This window comes from Parasteatoda tepidariorum, chromosome 8 (assembly GCF_982258835.1).
Source record: "Parasteatoda tepidariorum strain Cologne lab strain chromosome 8, Ptep-v5.0, whole genome shotgun sequence".
NCBI lineage: Eukaryota > Metazoa > Arthropoda > Arachnida > Araneae > Theridiidae > Parasteatoda > Parasteatoda tepidariorum.
Genome location: NC_141762.1, coordinates 95659171 through 95682813, shown reverse-complemented (window position 1 = coordinate 95682813; position 23643 = coordinate 95659171). Strand labels below are relative to the sequence as shown.

Genomic DNA, 23643 nt, shown 5'->3' with positions numbered 1-23643 from the left:
GTTATGAACAGAACTTTTCATTGTAACAATAACCATCATTCGATCTTCAAAGTAGGGTGTCTGGTCGCTACCTTATCAGTTGCGATTTCATCCTATTCAAAATTGACATACCTGTATTTAACTATTCATTTGTATTTGTAGTTAAAGCAGTTTTCTTATGATTTATTTTTACTATCACACCAGTTGTTCTCATAGTTCAACATCTGTTTGCTATTGAACACGAACATGCATTGTTCAAATCGCTATTGCACTTGTCAAGGTTAAGATCTTACCATTCACTATATTCATTATTTCTACTCCCACTAATTTATCAGGATTGACCACCCACCTTTAGTTGACCATCTTATCAGCTCCTATTCAGACTTGTGCAGTTGATGGTCAGAACCACTTGATGTAAGCCACCTGTGAAAGAATATCGTCCACTACAAAGTCATTAGTATATGAGTATAGGAATAGATAAGCAACTGAGTTCTCTGTAGAGAAGAAATTTAGTCTAAGAAATATTTAAATTAAATTTCGAATTCGTACGTTTGTTGAAAAAAAAAAGACTTGTGAAACGTAAGTTAAAAATGTTTATTTATTCTTTTGTAATTCCTTAGAGCTTATATTGTTTAAATTTTTATTTTAATGTGATTTTGAAATTTAATGTACTCTGTCACTGATCATGCGCACTGATATTCTACAGTTTTTAGCTGAGTTATAATATGTAATGCATGATCTCAAGGGGGTTAGGCAGGGGATTTTTTAATATATTTATGTAATTTTTAAAGTGGAATAAGCAGCAAAACATTTAGTTTTTCAAGGGAAGTAGAAGCGATTAATGATTTCACAGACTTATAATTAGTACATTTTTATTTATTTTTTGCAAAGAAATACTTTAATATTTTTTAGTAAAAAAGAATTTAGCATTTTATATTTCTTTTCGCAATCTTTCTTTTAGTATTTCAGATTAAATTTTATTCATTGCTTAAATAGAGTAATTTCGTACTAGATTTTTATAACTTAAATTTGAATCTTATATTATTAATAAATATTTTAGAAATATTCAAATTATTTAATCAATTTTGTTTATGTAAAATATTTTGCAATTTCAACTACCTCTATAGAATGTTAAAAAAAAATTAAATAATTTATGATTTTTTTATCAGATCAAGAGGGAAATATTTTGTAAGCAATTTTTTACTACTTTACGCATAATATTCTATTAAAATATCCTATTACCCATACATATTATACCTGTTTGGTACTCTACGCATTGTTTTCATAATTTTCAATGCAAAGAAAGAGGGATCCTGAACTATAAGTATATATAGTAGTAAAATGCTAACTATGAACTAACAATTAATATTATAGACTAAAATTCAGCTAAATATTATAAGCTGACAAAACAAATTTGTTTTGGAAGCTCAAATTTATTTATATTAAATTAATGGAAATTGATATTTATCAAAAAAAAATATTTCACAGATATTTTAACCTGCGCGCTAATTATAATAGATTCCTAAGAAAGTTTGTCAGTAAGTTTATTAAATTTTCTTCGCATTTAGTAAATGATTAATTTTTATAATTTTTAACTATAATCGATATCTATTGAGTTATTTTTTCTTTATATTTTTTTTTTGTAAGCTTGTTATTAGATATTTCCAGAAACATATTTCATTCAGTGTAATAATTTATTCTTGATATTTAGTATATAATAAATTAATTCAATTTAATTATATTTGAAATCTATTGAATAATTTAATCTTCCCTGATGTTTTTATTTGTGTGCTAGTTGTGTGAGATTTCAAATAAAAAAAAAACATTTTATAATTTTTCTTTAAGTGTAATTTAATTAAATATTTAACATATAATTTGTCAGCGTAATTTAATTACATTTATTATCTATTAAATAATCAAGTATACCTCAATTTATTTTAACTTATGCTAGTTATAGATGGTTTGTAGAAAAAATTTTCAGTTTTTTATTAAGTGTAACAATTTAATTATATATTTGGTACATAATTAAAAATAAAATTTAATTATATTTTATATCTTTTGAACAATCTAATTTTCATTGCATTTTTTTTTTTTGTATAAAAGATTTCTAAAAATATTTGTGAGTTTTACTAAGCTGTAGATTAAATTCAATACATGTTTCATTAGATATTCTTGACATTCAGTATATATATATATCTATATTAGAGATTGTCAGTATATATGTAAGTAGTCATTCATAAAATTACGATACGAACTTTTATTTAATTGTTCGTCTACCAATTTCAAAGCTTTTTCCCTTATAGCAGTGTTTCCCAAACTTATGACTTTCGTATAACCTTTCTAAATTTTTCGTAACAGTGTATCACTTATGAAAAAATGAATGTATCGTTTACTATAAAAAATTGCATAAAATTTAAAAATCACAACTGGCTGGTTATTGACACCACTAATTATTAACTGATAACTCTGCAAAAAATAGCCTGGGGGTACGCGTACCGCACTTTGGCAATGCCTTAGAGACAGGATATATTTTACTAAGCATAATTGAAGAATAGATTAATACATTTAAAAATAAGTATATTCAGGGGTGGTTGTGGCTTTTAGAATACCTTAGTTTTACTAAAAGAAAATATTTTTAGGTAGAAATCCTGAGTTTAGGAAATTATAAATTTTTCTCATAATTTTTTTAAAAGAGAAGAAATTGATAGAACTATTTATTTAAATCTTATTTCATGAAATTTTAATGCTTAAATATTAGTATAAAAATCATCAAAATAAGTCTTATTTTTTAGATAATAAAAATACTTACATCTATAACTATTAATAGAGCTTAATCGATAGTAAAAATTAAATAAATCAAAATAACTTTAAAGAACTAATCTAAATATTTTTGAAAATTTTATTTAATTTATTTTTGTAAAAATAGATGCTTAATGTTACAAATATGTTTTGAATCATAAATAGGACACAAAACTTGCTCATTTCTTAATTTTTATTCATAGAATTTGTTTTATGAACTATTTGGAAAAAGTCACGTGAATCGGGATGTTTGATTTGAAATTAGATGAATTTGAATCACGATATTGATTCAGTGGAGTAATCTGATTTTTCGAAAGTGTGATTGTGCATTCTCGTCCTTTAGCTAATTTTTAATATGTGTAATTCAGTTGTTGACAATAGTAGTCTAAGGGACGGAAGTGACGTCCTCATAGAACTTTAAGGGATGTTTATTTCTGTTGTGTTTATTCATATTAATTAATAAATGATTTAAGAAAGCATCTTATGTTTAAAAAGTCTAGGTTATGAATAAAAGTAATTGGTATCATCTATTCAATTAAGATAAATAAATAAGAATATTATGTTTTAATAGCGCATACTGCTTAATACTATTAAATGTTTATTAAAAAACTACGTAATTTTGGAATCAGTAATAAATATTAATATGAGTATACAAAATATATATTTATTAATTTCGTCTTTAATTGTTTTTTAAAATTACTTAAAGCGAATTAAAATACATTTTTTTATTCAAAAAATTTAAACTGCTTTATATTACTTGATATGATTAATAAATTGATTATTTATCGTATATGTATCGAACTTCAAGATTCATAAATAGATTTAAATAAATTGATAAAATTAGTAGGTAATGATTAATTTTATTAAATTTCTATACAAAGGAATAGAAAATTATACTTGTTGTATATATTCATGTAAATTAATAAAGGATTTAAGTAAGCATCATTCATTAATGAAGTCTAGAATTTATTATAAATAAAATTAATTGACTTCATATAGTCAATTAACATAAATTAAAGTAAATTATATTTTTAATAACGTATATTATGAAATAATATGAAATGTTTATTGAAGAGGAATTTTTTTAATCAACTTTATAAAGTATATGTGCATATTAGTTTTCTTTTCCATGATAAATTACCTTTATAAGTTTAAATTATATACTAATCATCTGACCAAAATTATGCTTTTTACTTTTCAAAACCATATTTTACGCTTTATGTGTCTCAATTATAAAAAACATCATACTTTTCTAATATTTACTTGGATATATCTAACTCACATTACTCCAGTTCATTATGTAAAATAGGAAAATATTTTATAATTTAAAATATTTGAACATTACATTTCGATTTAAATATTCTTTGGCACTTATTGTTCAAACTGACACCATAGCTTAAATTTATTTTCAAAACGTGGAAATATTTTTCTCATCAGTTTTAACAAAAACTTCTCTATTCTCTCGTTTTTTATCATTTAATGTACCAGAAGTTTTTGTTGATATCCTTTGTGACTGATTAGTAAAATTTATGCCTTCAGAATTTCACGATTATTTGCGATAAGAATTTTATATTGCAAGTTAAATGCTTTTTGCGAATTTTTTTCTTTTAATTACTTCATATACTGCTTCGCTGCTCAAAATCTAAATGACAAGAGTTTTTTTTTTGTTTTAAAAATTTCTTACTAATTGAATCTTACTGCAAAATTAAGTGTTTTTTTTTCTAGATTTGTTCAGCTTTTTTGCTTTAATTATGGATTATTTATCCATTGTTCTATAAAATTTATTTATCCTCCACGACAACTTTATTTTTTAAAATCTCTTTCGAGTGGATATTTATTTAATACAGGGTCTAATTATCGCCTAGGCCCAATAGGCATGGGTCTAGGGCCCACAATTTCTGAGGTGCCTCAAAAATTAGTAAAAAGTCTAATGGAAGGTGAGATAGCTTTGCGTTGGTTTAAGTACTAAATAAAAAATAATTACAGCTAATAAAAAAATAATTTAGCTAATCAGTGACTTTTAGCAAAAATCACTGATTTCAATTGTTTTGCGGTCACCAAACTAGTTTTATTTTGACATAACATTGTTTTGTTGTTTTATATTTTGCTTTAATTTATAGATGCGTAAACTTTATCTCAGAAAAATAATCCTCAATTGTCTGCTTTCAAAATTTCTTAGAATGTTTATCTTGAATCATGCAGTTCATTATATTCTTCTTTATTGTTGGGACTAATTACTCAAAATATTAAGTAAACTTCAGTACTTTAATTTCAAAATATTTTGTAAGGGGCCCGGGGAATTTGGTGGGATTTGTCTTTAGGTCTGGATTTGTCTTGATCGGTTTCTGGTTAAATATGGAAGAAAAGAGTGCAAAATTGCGTGTTGTAAAATAACTTAATAATAAATATAAAACTTTACGATTTTAGTTAAATTTAAAAAAATAATAATGAGTAATGACAAGCGTTCTCTGAATTGCAATGAGTTTCGTTAAACGAGAATTATTACTTCGAATTATCGAGTAACACATTCAAAACAATTATTATTTTTTTTTGATGATTATTTTTTAAGTTCAGGGAACTGTCCAATACTTTCCGATTAACTTTTCAAAAAATATTTTTTCCTAAAACTAGAATAATTGTATATTTTGCAGCCGAAATATTGCGTGATTTTTTAATTTTTTTTTTTTAAGATTAAGTAAACAAAAATGAACCAGAGAGAACCAGTTATAGGGACTGGCGAGCATAGCTTCCAGCTTCTTTTTTTAAAAAAGTAAAAAAAAATTGTAATATGTCTTTGATATATTAAGACCAATTGATATTTTTCTTAACCATAGAACAGTGAAAGTATTAACTAGAAAAAAAGAACATTTGGTCCATGACCTTTTCCTGAAGTTTCCTTTTCTTAAACAGTTGCACATTTTTATCATAAATGCTATAAGTGGCGAATGAACATTTTATCATTATTTGCAACGATTTAGGCAACTTATTTTTTCGTTCATGTTTGGCTTTCTTAAAATTTATCGTACATGAGACATATTAAATTTGCATTTATCTTTTTTAAATACTCTTATTGAAATACACCAAGCATGATATTATAATTACAATTTGATTGCTAGTTCAAAAATTACTAAATTTTAAACTTGCAGTAAAAATAAAAATTATGTTTGTAGATGAAATGCAACTACACAGAAATTTAAAGATGATCAGACCATTTTGCATTATAATTTTAACAAGAGTTTTTTTTAATATTTATTTTGTTTCTTTTTTCTCTTTCTATTCAAAATTTATAACTGTTCAAAAGTTATAGCAAATTTAAGTGTTTTTGTTTCAAGATTTGTTCAGCTTTTTTACTTTAAATACTGATTATTTAATCATTGTGGTTTAAAATTTATTTTTCCTTTACGATATCTTTATTTTTTAAAATAGTGCTTCAGTCGATGTCAATTGAATATAGAAAAAGAGTGCGAGAGGTTGCATGCTACTAGATGTAAACTTTACATTTACTGAAGCTTTACTTTTTCTGAAGTTTTCTTTTCATAAACAATTGTGCACTTTTATCATAAATGCTATGAGGAGTATATAAACATTTGCAACTCTTTAGACGCCTTATTTTTTCATTAATGTTCTGCTTTCTTAAAATTTATCGTCCATGAGACATATTAAATTTGTCTTTTTTCTCTTTGCATTAGTCTCCTTTGTCTCTTATCGAAACATACCAAACATTATTTTCAGATTTTACTTTCTTAAAGCTATGGCCGAGCAGAATGTGAAGCAATTACTGAGAACTGAGGCTGAATATACATTCATTGATTTAATGGACGAAGTAAGTTTGTTTTGAATTTTTATTAAGAACACTGTCTTTATTTTATTTTTCATTTTTTTTGCTTCCTACGTGTTTGTAAATATATTCCACTGTTGAATTTAATATTGTATTACACATATTTTTTACTTATATTACTGAACAAAATATTTATTTAATTTTTTTCCTAATAACTTTTATCCAAAAATCAAAAGAAATGTTCAAAAATTTAAATTTTAGTTTTTTAATAAAAAGTATAATAATTTCTGAAAAGTTAGAAAGGGATTTTTACTTATAAGATTAGCACTGTACATAGTTCTATTAAACCGCATACTGTTCTTTTCTTATTTCAATTAGTTGAAACATAGCAGCGTTGATATTTACTATTTTTCAGCTCTAAATAAACGGATTTCAATAGGAGTTTATAGCATATTCGTGAATAATTTTCCATGTTAGATTCTTTATTCTAAGTTCTTCATTCTACGCACAATTATTGTTGGCATGCTGAAGTTACCTTAACTAATTCACATTTTTTACTCAATAAGAAACAAAGTGCTTATTTTTATTTTTGAACTGAGATTTTCTGAACATAAATAATATTATATTTAGGGTAATTAAAAGAAAAATTAAGTTCCGTTGTGAAACTCAAATTTATGGGAAAGAGCTAGAAGTAATTAAACTATTTTATTGTGTCAGAACTGTTCTTTAAATGTTCCTCTCAGTTTTATGCGCGATTTCTCAATGTTGATAAATACTGATATGTTGATTTTTTCTACTATACTTTTTCACCCTTGCGAATAACGAGTATTCAACAGGTGAAAAAGAAAGAAAGAAAGTTGATTGAATTGTAACACTTTTTATTTTAATTTTTATGAATCAAAAACCCAATATGAAGAACATTTTAATGATGAAATTCAGTTATATAGAATAAATTATTGGTTTTCAGTTCCATATTACGTAACTAACAATCATACAACACCAATAACTACAATAATATGCGACTAAAAATAAATCTATTTCCCTTTAGATGGTACGATTTAAGAAACCAAATTCTTCATTCGTAATATATGCTTCCTATATCGTAACAATCTAGAAAATTTGAGTAGGTATGAATAAGTAATAGACAGTATATAACCCAAAATAAACGTAAAGGTAAAAGGAATTAAAATATCCGATAAGTTATTTAGAAACTTAATAGTTTTTCACTAATTAAGTTCTTTAAGAATTAATTGTTAAAGAATATAACTATCATTAAATGTAAGACTTAATAGGTATATGGTTCAGTTATGTTTTTTAAAAACATTTAAAACCTTCTATTTCTGACTTGGCTAGCACAATTTTGAGGAATCCAAGTCTTATGCAGCAAATATCGCGCCACGTCTTCAACTAAATGTGACTCATTCGCAAATCAAAGATATCCGTCAGGTTCGACTTCAATACTCTTATCTTGCGAAGAAATGGATATTTGATCCAATTTCTTTAATTTTATATTTATTTGCATCTTTTCAGTTCACTTTGTAGAGTTTGCTTATAGCTCTATGTAATTTAGAATGCTTCGGTGCAGAAGAAGGTGCATTTGAGTTGTTAAATTCCAAGCAGTCATATGATTGCTTTATTACGAAAAGACCTGAATCCAATTGACTCGTATCTAGCATTAGATTTTCTGCTGGTAAATCGTCAATCCGGCTGAAGACTGATGCATAAATTAGCCATTCATTAGCTCTCTGGACAGACGTCTGTCCTTAATCAGCAGATTTTGAATTAGACATTGCTCCAGAAAATATTGAACTTAAATGTTTCGTTTTACGTTACATTTTAAACCAGGTATTATTTTACTTGGTTCATGTTCTGACAAGCTGAAGAAAGCTCAATTTTGAAGCTTAACCTATTTATTCCACCTGGTACTCTTTACCTCAAACAACAGCTAAAGACTGATAAATCAGTTGGTAAACTACTTGTATTCTTAAATCTTTGGATGGAACTTTTAATTTTTGCTGTTTAATTTCATACCTACGTCACTGAATTTTGAAACTAAAATTACACCGAAATGGTAGTTTTGCACTTTTATTCTCGACGGACAGAACTACATTGTATATGAATTAAATACGTAAGTCATGTGTGTTTTTCCTAAAAAATTGTAAAAATTCCAAATTTCAAACTCAAGTAAAAAATTATATCTTTTAATTTAAAAGTTAATGAGGCAGATATATTCTTATTCTGAGTATTTGAGAATTATTCATTTCAATACATTTTCTGGTTTCTTTTATTTATTAGACTTTTTCCTTAATTTGTTTGAAAATTTGAAGTAAGAAATAATAATATTTATGACAGGAATTGGAAATGATGGGAGAAGAGCTATTACATGTAAAACAAATTATTAATGCTCGGGGAAATCAGAGAATGATGACAAAACAAATGGCTCCATTGAAAGAGCTAGATTCTGCTCAAGAGTCAATAATTGAAGAATTCTATCAAAGGTATTGAGATGTAGAAACTTTTCATATATTACATTCAATTTTGCAAAATGTTTTTTTTTACTACTTTTTAAGAATTTTTCCCAGGTTATTCATAATCTTTTAAACATATTTTCTCATTTTAGATTAGAAAGAGAATGTGAATACAATGCGCTGCTGTTAAATCAAGATAATTTAGCGTCGAAAGTAGACAGATTCGAAGACATGTTAGAAGGATTTAAATATGTTTATCAAAGGGTAACTATGCAGCTTCAAGTTTTATTTATAGATATCGTTTTTATTATTATAACATAGCTGCAAATTGCTCAGAATTTTTCAGATTCGTTCCTAATTTTTAAATGAAATCCGATATTTTTATTAAAAAAGTCCGAATCTTCGTAAAATTGGAATATTTATGATTTTAAACCAATCCTTTGTTCTAATCGCCAATTCCTCTGATCATTGTGTAGAACTTTAGTTCTACACAGCATTGTGCAGAAAGTTTTAGTAACTTATTATTGGAAAACACTGTTATAATAGCTTCTGCTAACCATTTCACTAAATAAAATCTTAAATTTCTACTGAGATATGTTATTATGTTTTGAAAAATGCATTGTAGTATTTAAAAACTACTTAAGAGTTTGCATCAGAAATATTTGTTTATGATTCATATTATTATCTACCTGTGTTTTATAATTTGGAGAAGAATAATTATATATTATTGGGTAAAAGTAGTTTTTAAACTATTATTCTGGTATTTCTAATTATAAGATATTGCAAATTTTCCCTTAAAGAAAGTGCTTATAGTTCTGTTTTACTAATTTACATAAGGAATTTAAGTATATTTAATGTTCTAAGTTAATAGTTTAATTTTTATCTTGTTCTCGTAATTGGTGCGTATAATTTTGTCGTGTATAGTGTTCCTAATTTTTGACTCCTAAGGTTGGCAGCTATGTTAGAATAGTAAACAACAATTTGCTTAATATTTTTTCTAGCGATCATTTTTCATAATTTGAGGTATCAATTCTACGATATTAAATTTAAGAACTAAGAAAATATCGAAAAATATAAAAAAAATGAATTTTTTAATACCCGTATTAAATACAAACCGAGCTTTAACTACTAAAGAAATATCTTTTGATTGCAAAATTTCATTTATTTATTAATGTTTCGAATAATTAATACATTATTTTTGTATGTAAATTAGCATTTTTTATATAAAAGTTTTGACTTTTCAATAAAATACTTAGGAAAAATTACATAGCTATTTAACGAAAATATTTTTTAAAAAATTATGTATTTGTTCTTAAAACATATCTCCTTGAGTTATATTTATAAAATTTTATTATTTTTATTTAAAAAAGTCTGCGTATTGTATTTTCTACTTTCAGTTTTTTGGTAACACAGAAAAATTTCAGGTGGCTCAAATTTCTTACACTATTTTTCATTTATGCTATATTCCATATATCAAGTTTTTATATCAATCTGTTCCCTTTTGAAGACATGATAATGTGATATGTAAAAAATAGCTCTTCTTTTTCTCCCAGATTTTTTCTAAAGAAGCAGAAAAGACTGAATTTCTAAGTGACCTGGCAATCAAGCAGGGATGGATAATTAATGTTTTGGAATTAGAGATTAAAAGCGAAAAACAAGTAAGTTGAAAATAATTTTTAGGAGAGAGGAAAAGCTGGAAGTTAAATTTTTCTGTGTTAAATATTAGTTGAATTAATAAGTAACTTACAGTAAGATATAAAAATCTAAGACTAATTCTAAATTTTAACTTTATTCACGAACTAAGAATTTATGTTAAGATTTTAATTCTTGACTGTTTAATGTCTCTTACATTTTGTCTGTTTAATGTTTTTTACTGCTTTGTTTAATTTCGATTTCTTTGAATTTACGAATTGGTTAGTAATGAAAAAGTTGTAATTATAAATTACGCTAAAATTAAGATAGATTAAAAAAATAATATGATCTGGTAAATTACTTTATTATAAATATCAGAAGAAGAATTATTTTTGTTATTATTGTGAAATAAAAGTCTAATTAGAGTAACATCCAATCTATTTTCAAATGACCTTGATTTTTTTGTGTAATAATATATAATAGTAATAATAATAATAATAATAATTTTAAATTATAATAATAATAATTATAATAATAGTAGCGAAAAAAATTTCAAACAAATATTCATTTTAACAGTGTGTTTAATACTCGAATAATACATAACTAATAATAAGTAATCACTAATAATAATAACTAATACTAATAAGTTTGCTTTCTAAGTAAGAAGCCATTATTCAAGGAAGCGAAGTTTAAGTACTGTAAAATACAAGTAGAGAAAATAATAAAGTATTACAGAAAAAGTGATTTAAGTACTTTTGCAATAAATTTAAACTAAATTAGAATTAACGAGTTATGAAATAGTGCGGTATATTACTAATTCATAGTGCTTTAAATTAAAAAAAATGGTTTTCAAATTATCACCCCCTTAGAATTATCATTTCAGTTGAGTTGATTTTATTTTAAGACCCCAATGGGTTAAGACCCCCTGCAACTTGTGTCTGCAGTTTGATGAAAGTTTCAAAAATATACATTAAGTGCAGCCTTTGCAGAACACCCTGTATATATTTGTTTATAGCACTAATTATTAGCAACATTTAGACATTGACAGTAAATTAAATATGCAATCCCTGGTTAAATATTCCTGAATCGTTACAGTAAATAAAAACCTATTTTGAGTACCATGCAAATAATTTTTTTAAATATTTGTTTTAAAAGAATTTTTTTACCCATTTCTGATTTTTTTAAAATGAATATTTTTATCACAAATATTGAATTTTTAGGTCAGAGATAATAGAGCGAAAAAAATTAAAGAGCAGAGAGAAAAATTAGAACACTTGTGTAGTAAACAACAAGCTGAAGTGGAAGATTTTCGAAGAAGACTTCAAGAGAGTGAAAACGAGTTGAGAAATGCAGTATCAAAGTAAGTACTTTTGAAAATTCTTAACAGCACTTATTTTAGTACATAAGATTGATATATATATATATATATATATATATAATAAATAAATACAAGAAAACACTAAGAAAGTTAAGAAAAACAATAAGTATAGTATAACAGAAAAACATTTCGGGCAAATCCGTGGATAAATTGTTTGCTAAAAATTTCTTTCTTAATTTATACAATTTTCCATGTGCAAATCCATTTCGGGCAAATCCGTGGTTAAAATTATCTGCTAAAAATTTTTTCTTTGTTAATTTTTCCATGTGCAAATCCATTTCGGGCAAATCTGTGTTAAAAATTATCTATTAAAATTTTTTCTTTGATAATTTAAATAATTTTTCTATGTGCTAATCCATATCGTGCAAATCCGCGGCTAAAATTATTTGCAAAGCAGGCAATTTATGTTTCTATTTTCTATTTGATATTTTTTCTTAAATAAACTTCTATATTCTAAAACTATTTATGATCAATTTTTAAAATTATCCAGTATAATATTACCTTGCGCACATCCATTTCGGGCCCATCCTTGGTAACTAACAAATCAAAACTCAGAATAACAAATCACTTCAGCAGTGCAGTAAGAACGACACTTTAAAACCCTTTTGTTACACTGAATTTGCGCTTTTGTTTTCATCTTTTGTTTTCATATTTTGTAATCTGGCAATCTTTCTGCGAAAACATTTTTAAATCATTCTTGAAAAATAACCGTCCTTGTAAGTTGTTATGATTTTGCTACTCGCTTTATAGTCCCCACTTCTTAATGTTTTTCTTTTTATTTTATTTTTTCTTTTTCTTTTATTTTATTATCTGTTTTTACATGTTATATTTACTTTTTATGATCTATTTTTATGTAGTTATTTTATAAAAATTTTTTTTGAGTGCTCCTCACACTATTGTATTAATATATTTTGCTTTGGCTTTATTGATACAATATCAGAAAGCACTCTGTTTTGCGGATATAATCGTGTGGGCTGAAGAAAAGATTATATCTTTTTTTTCCGGCTTTTTTTCCGGTTTTTTAATTAACATTTAACTTTTTTTTTTAAATAAAATGTTGTTTGTTATTTTTTTTACTTATTATTTCCCACCCCCTTTTTTTCATATGCCTATAATTTTTCTTTGTTTTATTCTTCATTTTGAACTTATATATATATATATATATATATATATATATATATATATATATATATATATATATATATATATATATATATATATATATATATATATATATATATATATATATATATATATATATATATATATATATATATATATATATATATATATATATATATATATATATATATATATATATATTCTTGATCAATAGTTTTAATATTATGCTTTACGTAAATAGAAACTTGTTATCAAACTAACTTGTTTTATTTATATGTATTTTATTCCTCAGTTTAAAATTTATTTTTTGTAAAAATTAATTTTCTTTTTTATTATTAGGTTAAGAAAAGAAGAAGATGCAACAAAAGAATTGCTGTTTAAGAATTCAAATTTGAGCTTTGATATTTTGAAGCTTAAAAAACAACTGACTGCAGTTAAATATGATTATCAGAAGGTATGAAAAACTATTTCTCTTAAGATGTAAATAATTAGATGTGATGTAACAGTGTAAATGTTACGGTAAAACAAAGAGATGTAAATTATTTATGGTTTAATTGTAAACTTAACTGTTAAAATAGCATTTACAGTGAAAAGTACTAGTACTTTGAGTGTCGGTGCTTTTTATAGTTAAATTCGTTAAATTTTAGCGGGTAAATTTAGAAAATTAAATTTAAGATTGAAAGGTTAAAAAAAACTTTATCTCACGTAAAAAATAAAAATCTACAGGCTCTTAAAAAGCTACTAAAACTTAGTATTTGGGTTTAAAATCATCCAAAAGTAATTATTATATTAGTTTTGAAAACAACTGAATGCTATCTTATTGGACACAAACGTAATATTCTGATATACATTTATTTCATTCTTCTTATTATCTCATCTACTACCAGCGCTACAGCCGATTATCTCAAGAAGATTTATCCAGCTTCATCGATCTAAAAACAATGCTCTACATCTATTAACTGCTGAGGCACTTTTCTACATTATCTGGCCCTCTTTTACGCAGCCTGCCTCTCTTTCATTTTCCTTCTGGCTCGTGAAAAGTTATTTTCTTTACTGGCATCTCATTATTAGATCTATAGAAATGGCCAAGAAATCTCATCTGTTGTATTTTAATTGAACTTCTCTGAATTAGTCGTATGACTCATTTCCTGTTTATCTCACTATTTTTATTTTTGTATGCTCTTTTCTGCTTAAAGAATTTCCTATATGAGAGTAAACTGGCCCGAATGATGCACAGTGATAACATGTGCATGCCAGTCCAAACGTATAAGGATTCACTCCTCGTATGCCTCTTCTCGCTTGTTCTCTCTGTGAGCGGGTATCTAATTTACAGTTCAGCTGGCAATTTTTTCGGTTTTAATCTATTGTTAAAAAAAAAAACATTTTCATCAATTCTAAATATTCTGTAATCTAATCGATGACGATCCCTCTATAGATAGTTGGAGAAAAAGAGGAATTAAATCAAAGATTGACTGAAGCTGCATGGAATTCAGCTGGGGAGCATGAGATGAAAGCTGCTGTGGAACAAGCATTTGAGATCGAAAAACCAGTCAGTTGAAATATTTTTGCTTTTACTCATATTTTAGTAAATTTTGCATACTTTTATACAGTATTTCTTTATATTTTAATTCTAATACATAATCCACCAGACTCAATCCTTGAGATATTTATATGCCACAAAAAATTCTACAAGTTCATTTGAATGAAATTTCTTACCTTATTTATGACTTTTCGTTGCAGTTAAGAACTCCGACCAACAGTAGTAAATCCAATTATATTTTCACGTGGACAAATTCTTTGTAAACACATGCAAAGCAAATAGTTAATATTAAAGTAATTTCTTAACTGATGAAAATATTGCCAGTTTTTGAACTATATATTGAAAGCAGGGTCCAAAGAGGATAAAAATAATCACGATTATTTTTTAAGAATAAAAATTCTATTGCGTAACAAAAGTCAAAATTAATTAAATTTTTTTTAGTTGGAAATCAAAATGTTTGCTTTAGTGCATACTTAAGTAAATTTCCATTACCTGCTTCATATCTCATTAATTAGTAGAAAAAAAAAGAAATTTTAATGTAACATACATAATAATTATATATCAGTGGAGCATCGTTTATACGACGCCGAAGGGACCACCGAAAAACGTCGTGTAAACGATAACGTCGTATAATCGATTTTTACTTCTAAAACTGAAACTAACTCTGTTTTCAGTTCATTTTAATGTTTAACGTGTTGATTTACATAAATTTCTAAATTAGACAAAGCAAAACAAACAAATAACCAAAGAAGAAAAATTGCAGTGAGCAATTTGAATGTATGTTACCTTTAATTATATTTTCTTGCTATTAGTCTCTACAATGCTTTGAATAGCGAGTTGAGCTTACTGCTTTCTATGATGCAATTTTAGATTTCTAATCGAGGCCAAATCTAATGGCTGAAACGCACTTGTGCAATTTGCAGGAAAAAAGAGAGCTTTTACATTTTCCAAAATAATTAGTATCGATGGGTGCGCTGGACATTGGTCGATGAATAGCAAAGTTTTTCGTTTTTGCCTCTTCATAATATTGTCTAGTTTTTTCAGTCATCTAGTAAAAATTACGGTCGTCATCCAAGCATTCTTGTAGGCACCCTTTTCTGTATCATTCATGTTGGCAAATGCCGCCTTTTTTTAAAATACACAAGGAAAAATAAAAAATTAAATAAACGTGAACAAAATCTAAAAACCGACGTATAACCGATTCTGTGCGTCGTATAAACGATATATTTTTACATTAAAATTAATAGGAATGATTTGGGACCACACTAAAACGTCGTATAAATGTAAACGTCGTATAAGTGATCGTCGTATAAACGATGCTCCACTGTATTACATATTTGAATAATTTAAAATATACTCATTTTATAAAAATTAGTTCCGTTTCAGTTTTCTTCAAAATAAAGTTATAATGAAAATTTTTTTATGCGTAGCAAATTCTATTGCTAACAAAAGTCAAAATTAATTTAATTTTTTTTAGTTGGAAATCAAAATGTTTGCTTTAGTGCATACTTAAGTAAGCTTCCATTACCTGCTTTATTTCTCATTAATTAGTAGAAACAAAAAGAAATTGTTATGTAACATACATAATAATTATATATATTTGAATAATTTAAAATATACTCATTTCATAAAAATTAGTTCCGTTTCAGTTTCCTTCAAAATAAAGTTATAATGAAAAATTTTTTATGCGTAGCAAATTCTATTGCTAACAAAAGTCAAAATTAATTTAAATTTTTTTAGTTGGAAATCAAAATGTTTGCTTTAGTGCATACTTAAGTAAATTTCCATTACCTGCTTCATTTCTCATTAATTAGTAGAAACAAAAAGAAATTGTTATGTAACATACATAATAATTATATATATTTGAATAATTTAAAATATACTCATTTCATAAAAATTAGTTCCGTTTCAGTTTCTTTTAAAATAAAGTTATAATGAAAATTTTTTTATGCGTAACAAAAGTCAAAATTAATTTAGTTGGAAATCAAAATGTTTGCTTTAGTGCATGCTTAAGTAAATTTCCATTACCTGTTATTTTACCTTACCTGCTTTATTTTTCATTAATTAGTAGAAACAATATGAAATTGGAATATAATACATAATTATATATCTGAATAATTAAAAATATACTCATTTTATAAAAATTAGTTCCCTTTCAGTTTCTTTCAAAATAAAATTATAATGAAATTTTTTTTTATGATTTGAAGGTGATATGGGAGACTATTTATGAAACTAAACTGAATGCTTCCCGAAGACAAATGAGTAAGAGAGAGGAGCGAGATTATCATTCTCATCAGCAGCTACGTAACAAGGAGAAAGAATTGGATGAAATTTTATCTAGGTAAGTATCAAATATGGAGAGTTGAAATGAAGATATATCGCGGAAGAATCTGTTTATTGTAAATTTTCCTACGCTTTCAAAAGTAGCATAAAAATCTGAAATCTTGCAAACCTAGATTAAGCAATTAAGTTTCAAGACCAGAAAGTATGTTTACAAAAAAAAAGGAAACTAACTACGGCCGAATTTATTCGTAGGAAAGTATCTCGAATTGTGTTTGATTGACTGAATTGCATTTTTGACGCACTCCAGGTTCGAACCCTAAATTCCAGTTTTTAATTCGAGTACTCTGCAATTGACGTCTACATTGGGTTTTTATGCATGTTCTATTGTTGCTTTCCCAATTAAGGTTTTAAATTTATAATTTCTTTAAACGTAAATAACGCTTCACGGTAAAATTTTAGGGTTGCCACTCCACAGGGAGAATAGGGAAAACCTGGAAAATACAGGGAATTTAAAAATTACCTAAAATTTCTGGGAAAATGCAGGGAATTTTGATTTTTTTCTTTACAAACTGGAAAAATACAGGGAATTTTGTTTCTTATTTTTGTCTTTTAAAAAATGGTGACCACTGAAAATTTAATTTATGGGATATTTAACCATGATATTTCAGCTGTACTAAACTATCTTATTTACTATAGCATTATTTAAGTATGTTCAGCTGTTTTTTCAGCAATTAAAACTAATAAATATAGCTTGCCCACTATATCTCACACAAGAGCACAGTAATTGTTGTTTCCTCTTAATATTTGGTGCATAATATGTACAGGAAAAACACAGGGAATTTTATGTCCAGATTTGAGTGGCAACCCTGAATCTTCAATTAATGCCTTTAATTGCTAGAGAAATGAATGAATAGTTAAATTAAACATACAACAAGCATTAAACAGTTAAAAACAATTGAGTTCATTTAACAAAGTAAATTTGAAGTTGAATATATTCATATGTCTGTTAAAACTATCTGCTGAAATATCACAGTTATCAAATGAAATTTCAGAATGTAACTAATACTCACATTCAAAAGTAAAATTTGATATTTTTAATAATATTTTCAGATTAGAAGGAGAAAAAAAAACTTCAATATACGAACAACTGCTAAAAAATTTGGAGAGCTTAGATGATGATGATGATCAATACCAATTACCGGTATCAAGACCAATGAATTTGAAGGTACAAAACTGAAGCTTATATTATTCTCTAACTTGAATTTAATTATAGATTGTTTTAATAATTAAAATTCCAGGAAATTTTACTCGAAAATAAGTTTGTTCGTTTTAAACTCATCTATTTGATTTCATTAATGTAAGTTTTAAAAATTTTAATATTTTTTGTAATTTTACAATTTTTTGTAAAATTACACATTGCAGAAATCATATTAATAATGACCGAAGATGTGTAATTATAAACTCGCATACAATTTATATCCTAAAAATAAATATTTGTTAGGAAGGGCCTCAAAAGCATGATAAAGCCCTTCATTTTTAAATCAAAAGTTTTTTCAACCGTGAACAATTTTGTATTACATAGTTTTCTACACTCAAGCAAGTAATTATTAAGAAATTTTTTATGTAATAGTTCTTTTTTATCTACATTAAAAAGTTCCCTAAGAAATATAAGAAAATTTATTACATCTCAAAAAAATCCTTTCCTTCCATGAAAATATATGTATTATATTGTGCTTAAACTAAGCCCTGTTCCATTTTTAAAACAATTAGATTACAGGAAGGTACTACAGAACAATGCTTTTTCAATTATTTTTTTTTTACTTTTGATAATTTTGTTCGATATTAAAGTCTCAAAAAATAGGCTCAAAATTGAGCTATTATGTCTGTAACTTCAAATTATTGTCGCAATTATAATAATGCAGTGGATTGAATCATTATTAAGTACCTTGATTCATACTTATCTACGAATCTATATCAGATTAGTCTACTGTGTATAACAGTGTTTTCTATGTTATTTGAAAAGAATTTCGAAATTTTCACAATCAGCGTGGTCATTACTTCGGCCATTTATCAAAATTAACATCATTAATGTAATTAGTGGCCGTTTATCAAAATTAACAGCATTGATACATAACTTTATATATAGTGTTATAAAACAGAAATTAATTAAATTCGTTTCTCCGAATCACGGTATCTCTGAGGTATTCGCTTTCCAATGAGGTGACCCAGACTCGAATCCCTACGGTGGCTGATTGATTCGAGTTCTACTCCCGGGATACACCGATCACGGTACCGACTTAAAATATTCTGAGTGAAAGATTTACCTTGGGAGGCTTTCGTGGTTTTCTTCTTAATGTAACGTAAATTCGGATTAGTTCCACTAAAAAGGCTCGCCAATAATTGATACAGGAGTTCTCTTTCCCTCTGGGTTGAGTTCAAAGTTACAAGGTTATGGAGTTGAGCACTGTTAGTCGTAAACTCAAAATTGTGTCTGCTGTTCTTAACCAGATATAAAACAAAACAAAATTTGCTCCTATAGGGAAAAATTCGCAAGTTCTTAACTTACGATTAAATTGTGTTCATTTAATAATTATTTTTTATATAAATTATAAAATTAAAGAAAAAGTAGGAAAAGTTTTATGAAAATGTCCTATGATCGAGAATAAAGCTTGTATGTTGGGTATATCAACAAACAGCAATAATATTGCAAACTATACAAACAAACAAACTATAATATTACATGGGGTGAACACTTTATTGTGTTGTTCAATGGTTATAGATCTTATCTGTTTTATTTCATTTCATAACCGGCGTTGAACTGCAGACCCAATTCTGAATTTAGGTGGAAACTAACCTTCGTGGGGAACTTTTTGATGGAACAAAATCGCATTTATTTTACCTGGGAATGAAAACCTCGAAAAGCAGTCACAGTTAGCTGACGGTAAAGGGGACTTTAGTCCATGATCTATTGATCACTGAGGATATTTTACCTCTACACTGTGGTGTGTGTGAGTCGGGAGCAGAATTCATATCAAGCAACCACCGTTGGGATTTGAACCTTGATCACTTCATAAATAGGTGAGCGCTCTATCCATTGAGTTGCCATGGCATCTTATGTGCTTAAAAAAATCATCGTCAAAATATAAAAACATTTTTCTTTTAGATTTAAATTTATTGATTAAATAGTTAAAAACTCAAGCCGCTATGAAGTATGAGTTCTTACGTGAAACAACTATGCCCCTAACGGTGCATCGAATGTAATGACGACTTTGAACTAAAAATCTAAAAGTAGATAAAAATATAACACTAGACTATTGTTGTAAAATTGCTAATAGCTTAATTTTTCGCTATAATTTTGTCAATATAAATATAAATAAAATAAAATTCTAGAACAATGGTAGCTATACTTTTTCAATTTTAATAGTATGATGATTTTGTATGCATGATAACATACTTTTTGTTCACCAAATTTTTACACCTAAATTATTTAAAAAGTTAAAAAATTGTTCTTAGCAATATACGTGAATATTTCTAAGATGCATATTTAGACATGTGCAAAATATGGGATACATATTATCTTACCGTTCTTAAAAAATCGAAACTATTTTAAATAAATTAGTTTTTTATTTATCATGCGAATATATTCTTTTTAGGTTGGAGCAAGAATGTGGGAAGAAAAACCGTCTGTTAGAAAATGTCTGCTTAGAGATGAAATTTGAAGGAAATTTGTGCTTGTTGAATCAATCAAATGGAAGGTACGTTATTTTAATTCATAAACAATACTAACTAAGCAAATATAATAATTTTTTAGACAGAATAAGTGTTATTTGAAAGCAAAATCCTTTAAAAGATCTTTTTGAAGTTCCGTTAGAGGGCATGGGTGACGTAAAATTTTCAATGCTTCTATTTGGTGACTGATCCATATTTTCAAAAGTAATTTTGCTTTAAAAAATAATTCTAAAAACGTAGTTAAGGACCTTTTTCTAGTTCCTTTTTCCTTCTTGGGTTTAAATATTTATTTTCTCTTAACTTATACATCTTGAAACGTATAAGTTTTTCATCTTAACCATCACATCTTCAATTTCGTGCAAGCTTATTTCCTTCACCCTATTGTTAAAATAATTTTTTTCCTTTTTGTAACTCGTAATTTTTTACCCCATTTCTTATTCCGAGTTTCTAGGCAAAGGAAGGATTTCAATTTTAGGACGCAAACTAAGTAAATTGCTTTTATATATATATATATATATTCAAACTTTACCTAAATATTTACCACATATCCCTACTAGAAATAGTATAGCCTCGTAACCATATTCACCCAAAATGCCTGAAATTTTTAAGTTAAATAGACAGTCTGCTTATAGGGCATTATTTGTATTTTATTCACGTTGTTCACATACAACATGTTGTAAAAAATATTGAGTCCTCTCGAAAATAGTCTAAAATTGTACACTTCGAATTCATAACCTGAAATATGGTTTCTCAGTTTGTTACGCGCTACTCACCGGTTTTTGTTTCTGAACTTATTTTTGACCAAAAAATATGTAGCACCACGCAAAGCGTTTATGATGTTTTTGATGTCTTTCGCCAATTATTTAAAATGGAAAGTTGCAGTTTAAGTGTCTTACACTTGAATCAAAGCTATAATTATAAACCATCTATACCATCTTGCCACAATGAATTATTTAAGATTTGGAACTTAAAGAATTTAGAAGTTATTAAATTTTTTGTAAAAAAATTTGCCAATTCGGCGACATTTTTCCACAAAGTAAAAGTTATCAAAATCAATGTCTTGTTCTGATTTTTTTGCAAATTTTTGTAAGCCCAGATAATAATGAATTGGAATAAATTAAGCCACAAAGAATTTACATTTTCTCCAAATTGTGGCTTTAACTCCTTATTAACATTTTTGCTATATTCTAAATAGGCATGGAGACCGATGGCTATAGCTAGGCTTAGATAAAAGTAAGAGTTACGAGTAACTGTTAGAAACTCTCAGCTGTAATTAAAATAGCATATTATTTGCAAAAAAGTATCATTTCATGTGACGGAAAAAAGTATCATTTCATACCATCATTCTTCTACAGAAACTGTAAATAATGAACACTTTATCTGTTTTTTGTGTGTCTATGGTCACAGCAAGATATTTATCCACATTATTACCGCCTAAAATACTGATTTTATAACAGCAAATATTAACCAATTTAAAATTATATAATTTTCAAACAACAGTAAACATTTTCCCCTAAGTTTCTTAATTCGTTAATAAAGTTTTCAACATACAGTGATGTTAAAGGGGTATACGGCGCCAAAATTCGGCCATTTTTGTTCATTTTTTATTTTTGTGCAGTGCATAACGCTATCAGTCAGCATTTTTTAAAAATTTATATATTTTTAAAACACTCATCAATATACAGTGCGATCTGTTGGCAACTTATTATCTATTTCAAAGAAATTAAGTTCCCGAGTACAGCTAATTTTAATTACACTTTGGTGTTTATTTCATTTCTTTAGTAACTGTTAGAAAATTATTCGTTTAAATACAACAAACAATTTTGTAAATTTGAACAGAACTTTTGCTAGTCATCGAGTATAATAACTATCAATTATACAAAATAACCTGATTGATACCATAACACATATAATATTTTTTAGATTAGAAGTTTTGAAACAGAAGTCTCTTCTGCAATACAACGAGGTGAAAGTCTGCAAGATCCAGAATATGAAGAAAAAAAATGTCTTAATATAAAGGAGCATGTTTATTTGCGTAGTTTTTTACCACTCTTTTGGAACTTACTAAAGCTCTTTCTGAGTCAAATATCATTGTCATTTCCTGAAATATATATATCATTGTCATTTGTATGTGAAATAAATATCATTTAAAACAAAATGTCTGCATCGTTATGTTAATACCAATATATATTAAACTTAAATTATCTTGTTTAAGTTTAGAAGAACAATATTGTGAATTTCTCAAATCTTTTACTTATGTTTATTAATTTTTTTAATTATTATTTTTATATGCTTTAAATAATTTTTCATTCCACACACTGAAATATGATTTCAAATAAAGGAGAGTACTGCATTAAGTATGTAACATTGATAAAATCATGTAAGGATCTAGTTTTCTCGATCTCATTTAAAAAGTAATCATAAGCTCTATAATTTGTTCAGTCAATTTGATTTAATTTTTACAATTTTTTTGACAAATCTATAGTTTTAAATTATTTATATGTTGTTTTTAAATAATTTCAGAATATTTTTTTCCGTAAACCAAACTCTGATTTTCGAATGAAGGATAAAATTACATTGCTTGAATTGCTTTAATGAGATTGCGTACGAAGTTGGCTTTTTCAGGCCGCTCATTTTCTCTCATGGGCTCAACAATTCGTTCCGCTTTTATCTGATTTAATTTAATATATAGCAATAGTTTTCGTGACTTTTTACACCTTAGCTTTAAAATTTGATTTATTTTTCTTTATTTGTTTATCATAATCCCAACTTTTAATGTGTAATGTAAGAAATGATGTTGAAAAAACCCACCTTTATGGTTGCAACTTAATACTAAAAAGAGGAAGAAACAAAAACGCTATAGACCTTATTTACTCTCTCCCGTTTCCTCCGACAATTTGAGAGGTCTTGATAATTTTAATTTGACCACTCTCGT

The 23643-nt window shown here is 26.4% G+C and overlaps 1 protein-coding gene across 2 annotated transcripts; it reads left to right on the top strand.

Moving 5' to 3' along the window:
* The first annotated feature begins 355 nt into the window (after positions 1-355).
* Positions 356-22866, top strand: LOC107451083 (uncharacterized). 2 transcript variants are annotated; one of them, XM_043056235.2, is made up of 12 exons: positions 356-558; positions 6511-6601; positions 8909-9054; positions 9177-9288; positions 10578-10682; positions 11877-12016; positions 13496-13610; positions 14592-14705; positions 16904-17037; positions 18090-18204; positions 20633-20734; positions 22632-22866. In XM_043056235.2, the coding sequence occupies exons 2-11, from the start codon at positions 6530-6532 to the stop codon at positions 20696-20698; spliced, it is 1119 nt and encodes a 372-aa protein (XP_042912169.1). In that variant the 5' UTR covers positions 356-558; positions 6511-6529; the 3' UTR covers positions 20699-20734; positions 22632-22866. The 2 variants fall into 2 exon arrangements, with proteins under 2 accessions (XP_042912169.1, XP_087025572.1); XM_087169446.1 differs by lacking the exons at positions 356-558; positions 6511-6601 and adding an exon at positions 8612-8684.
* The last annotated feature ends 777 nt before the right edge of the window (positions 22867-23643 follow it).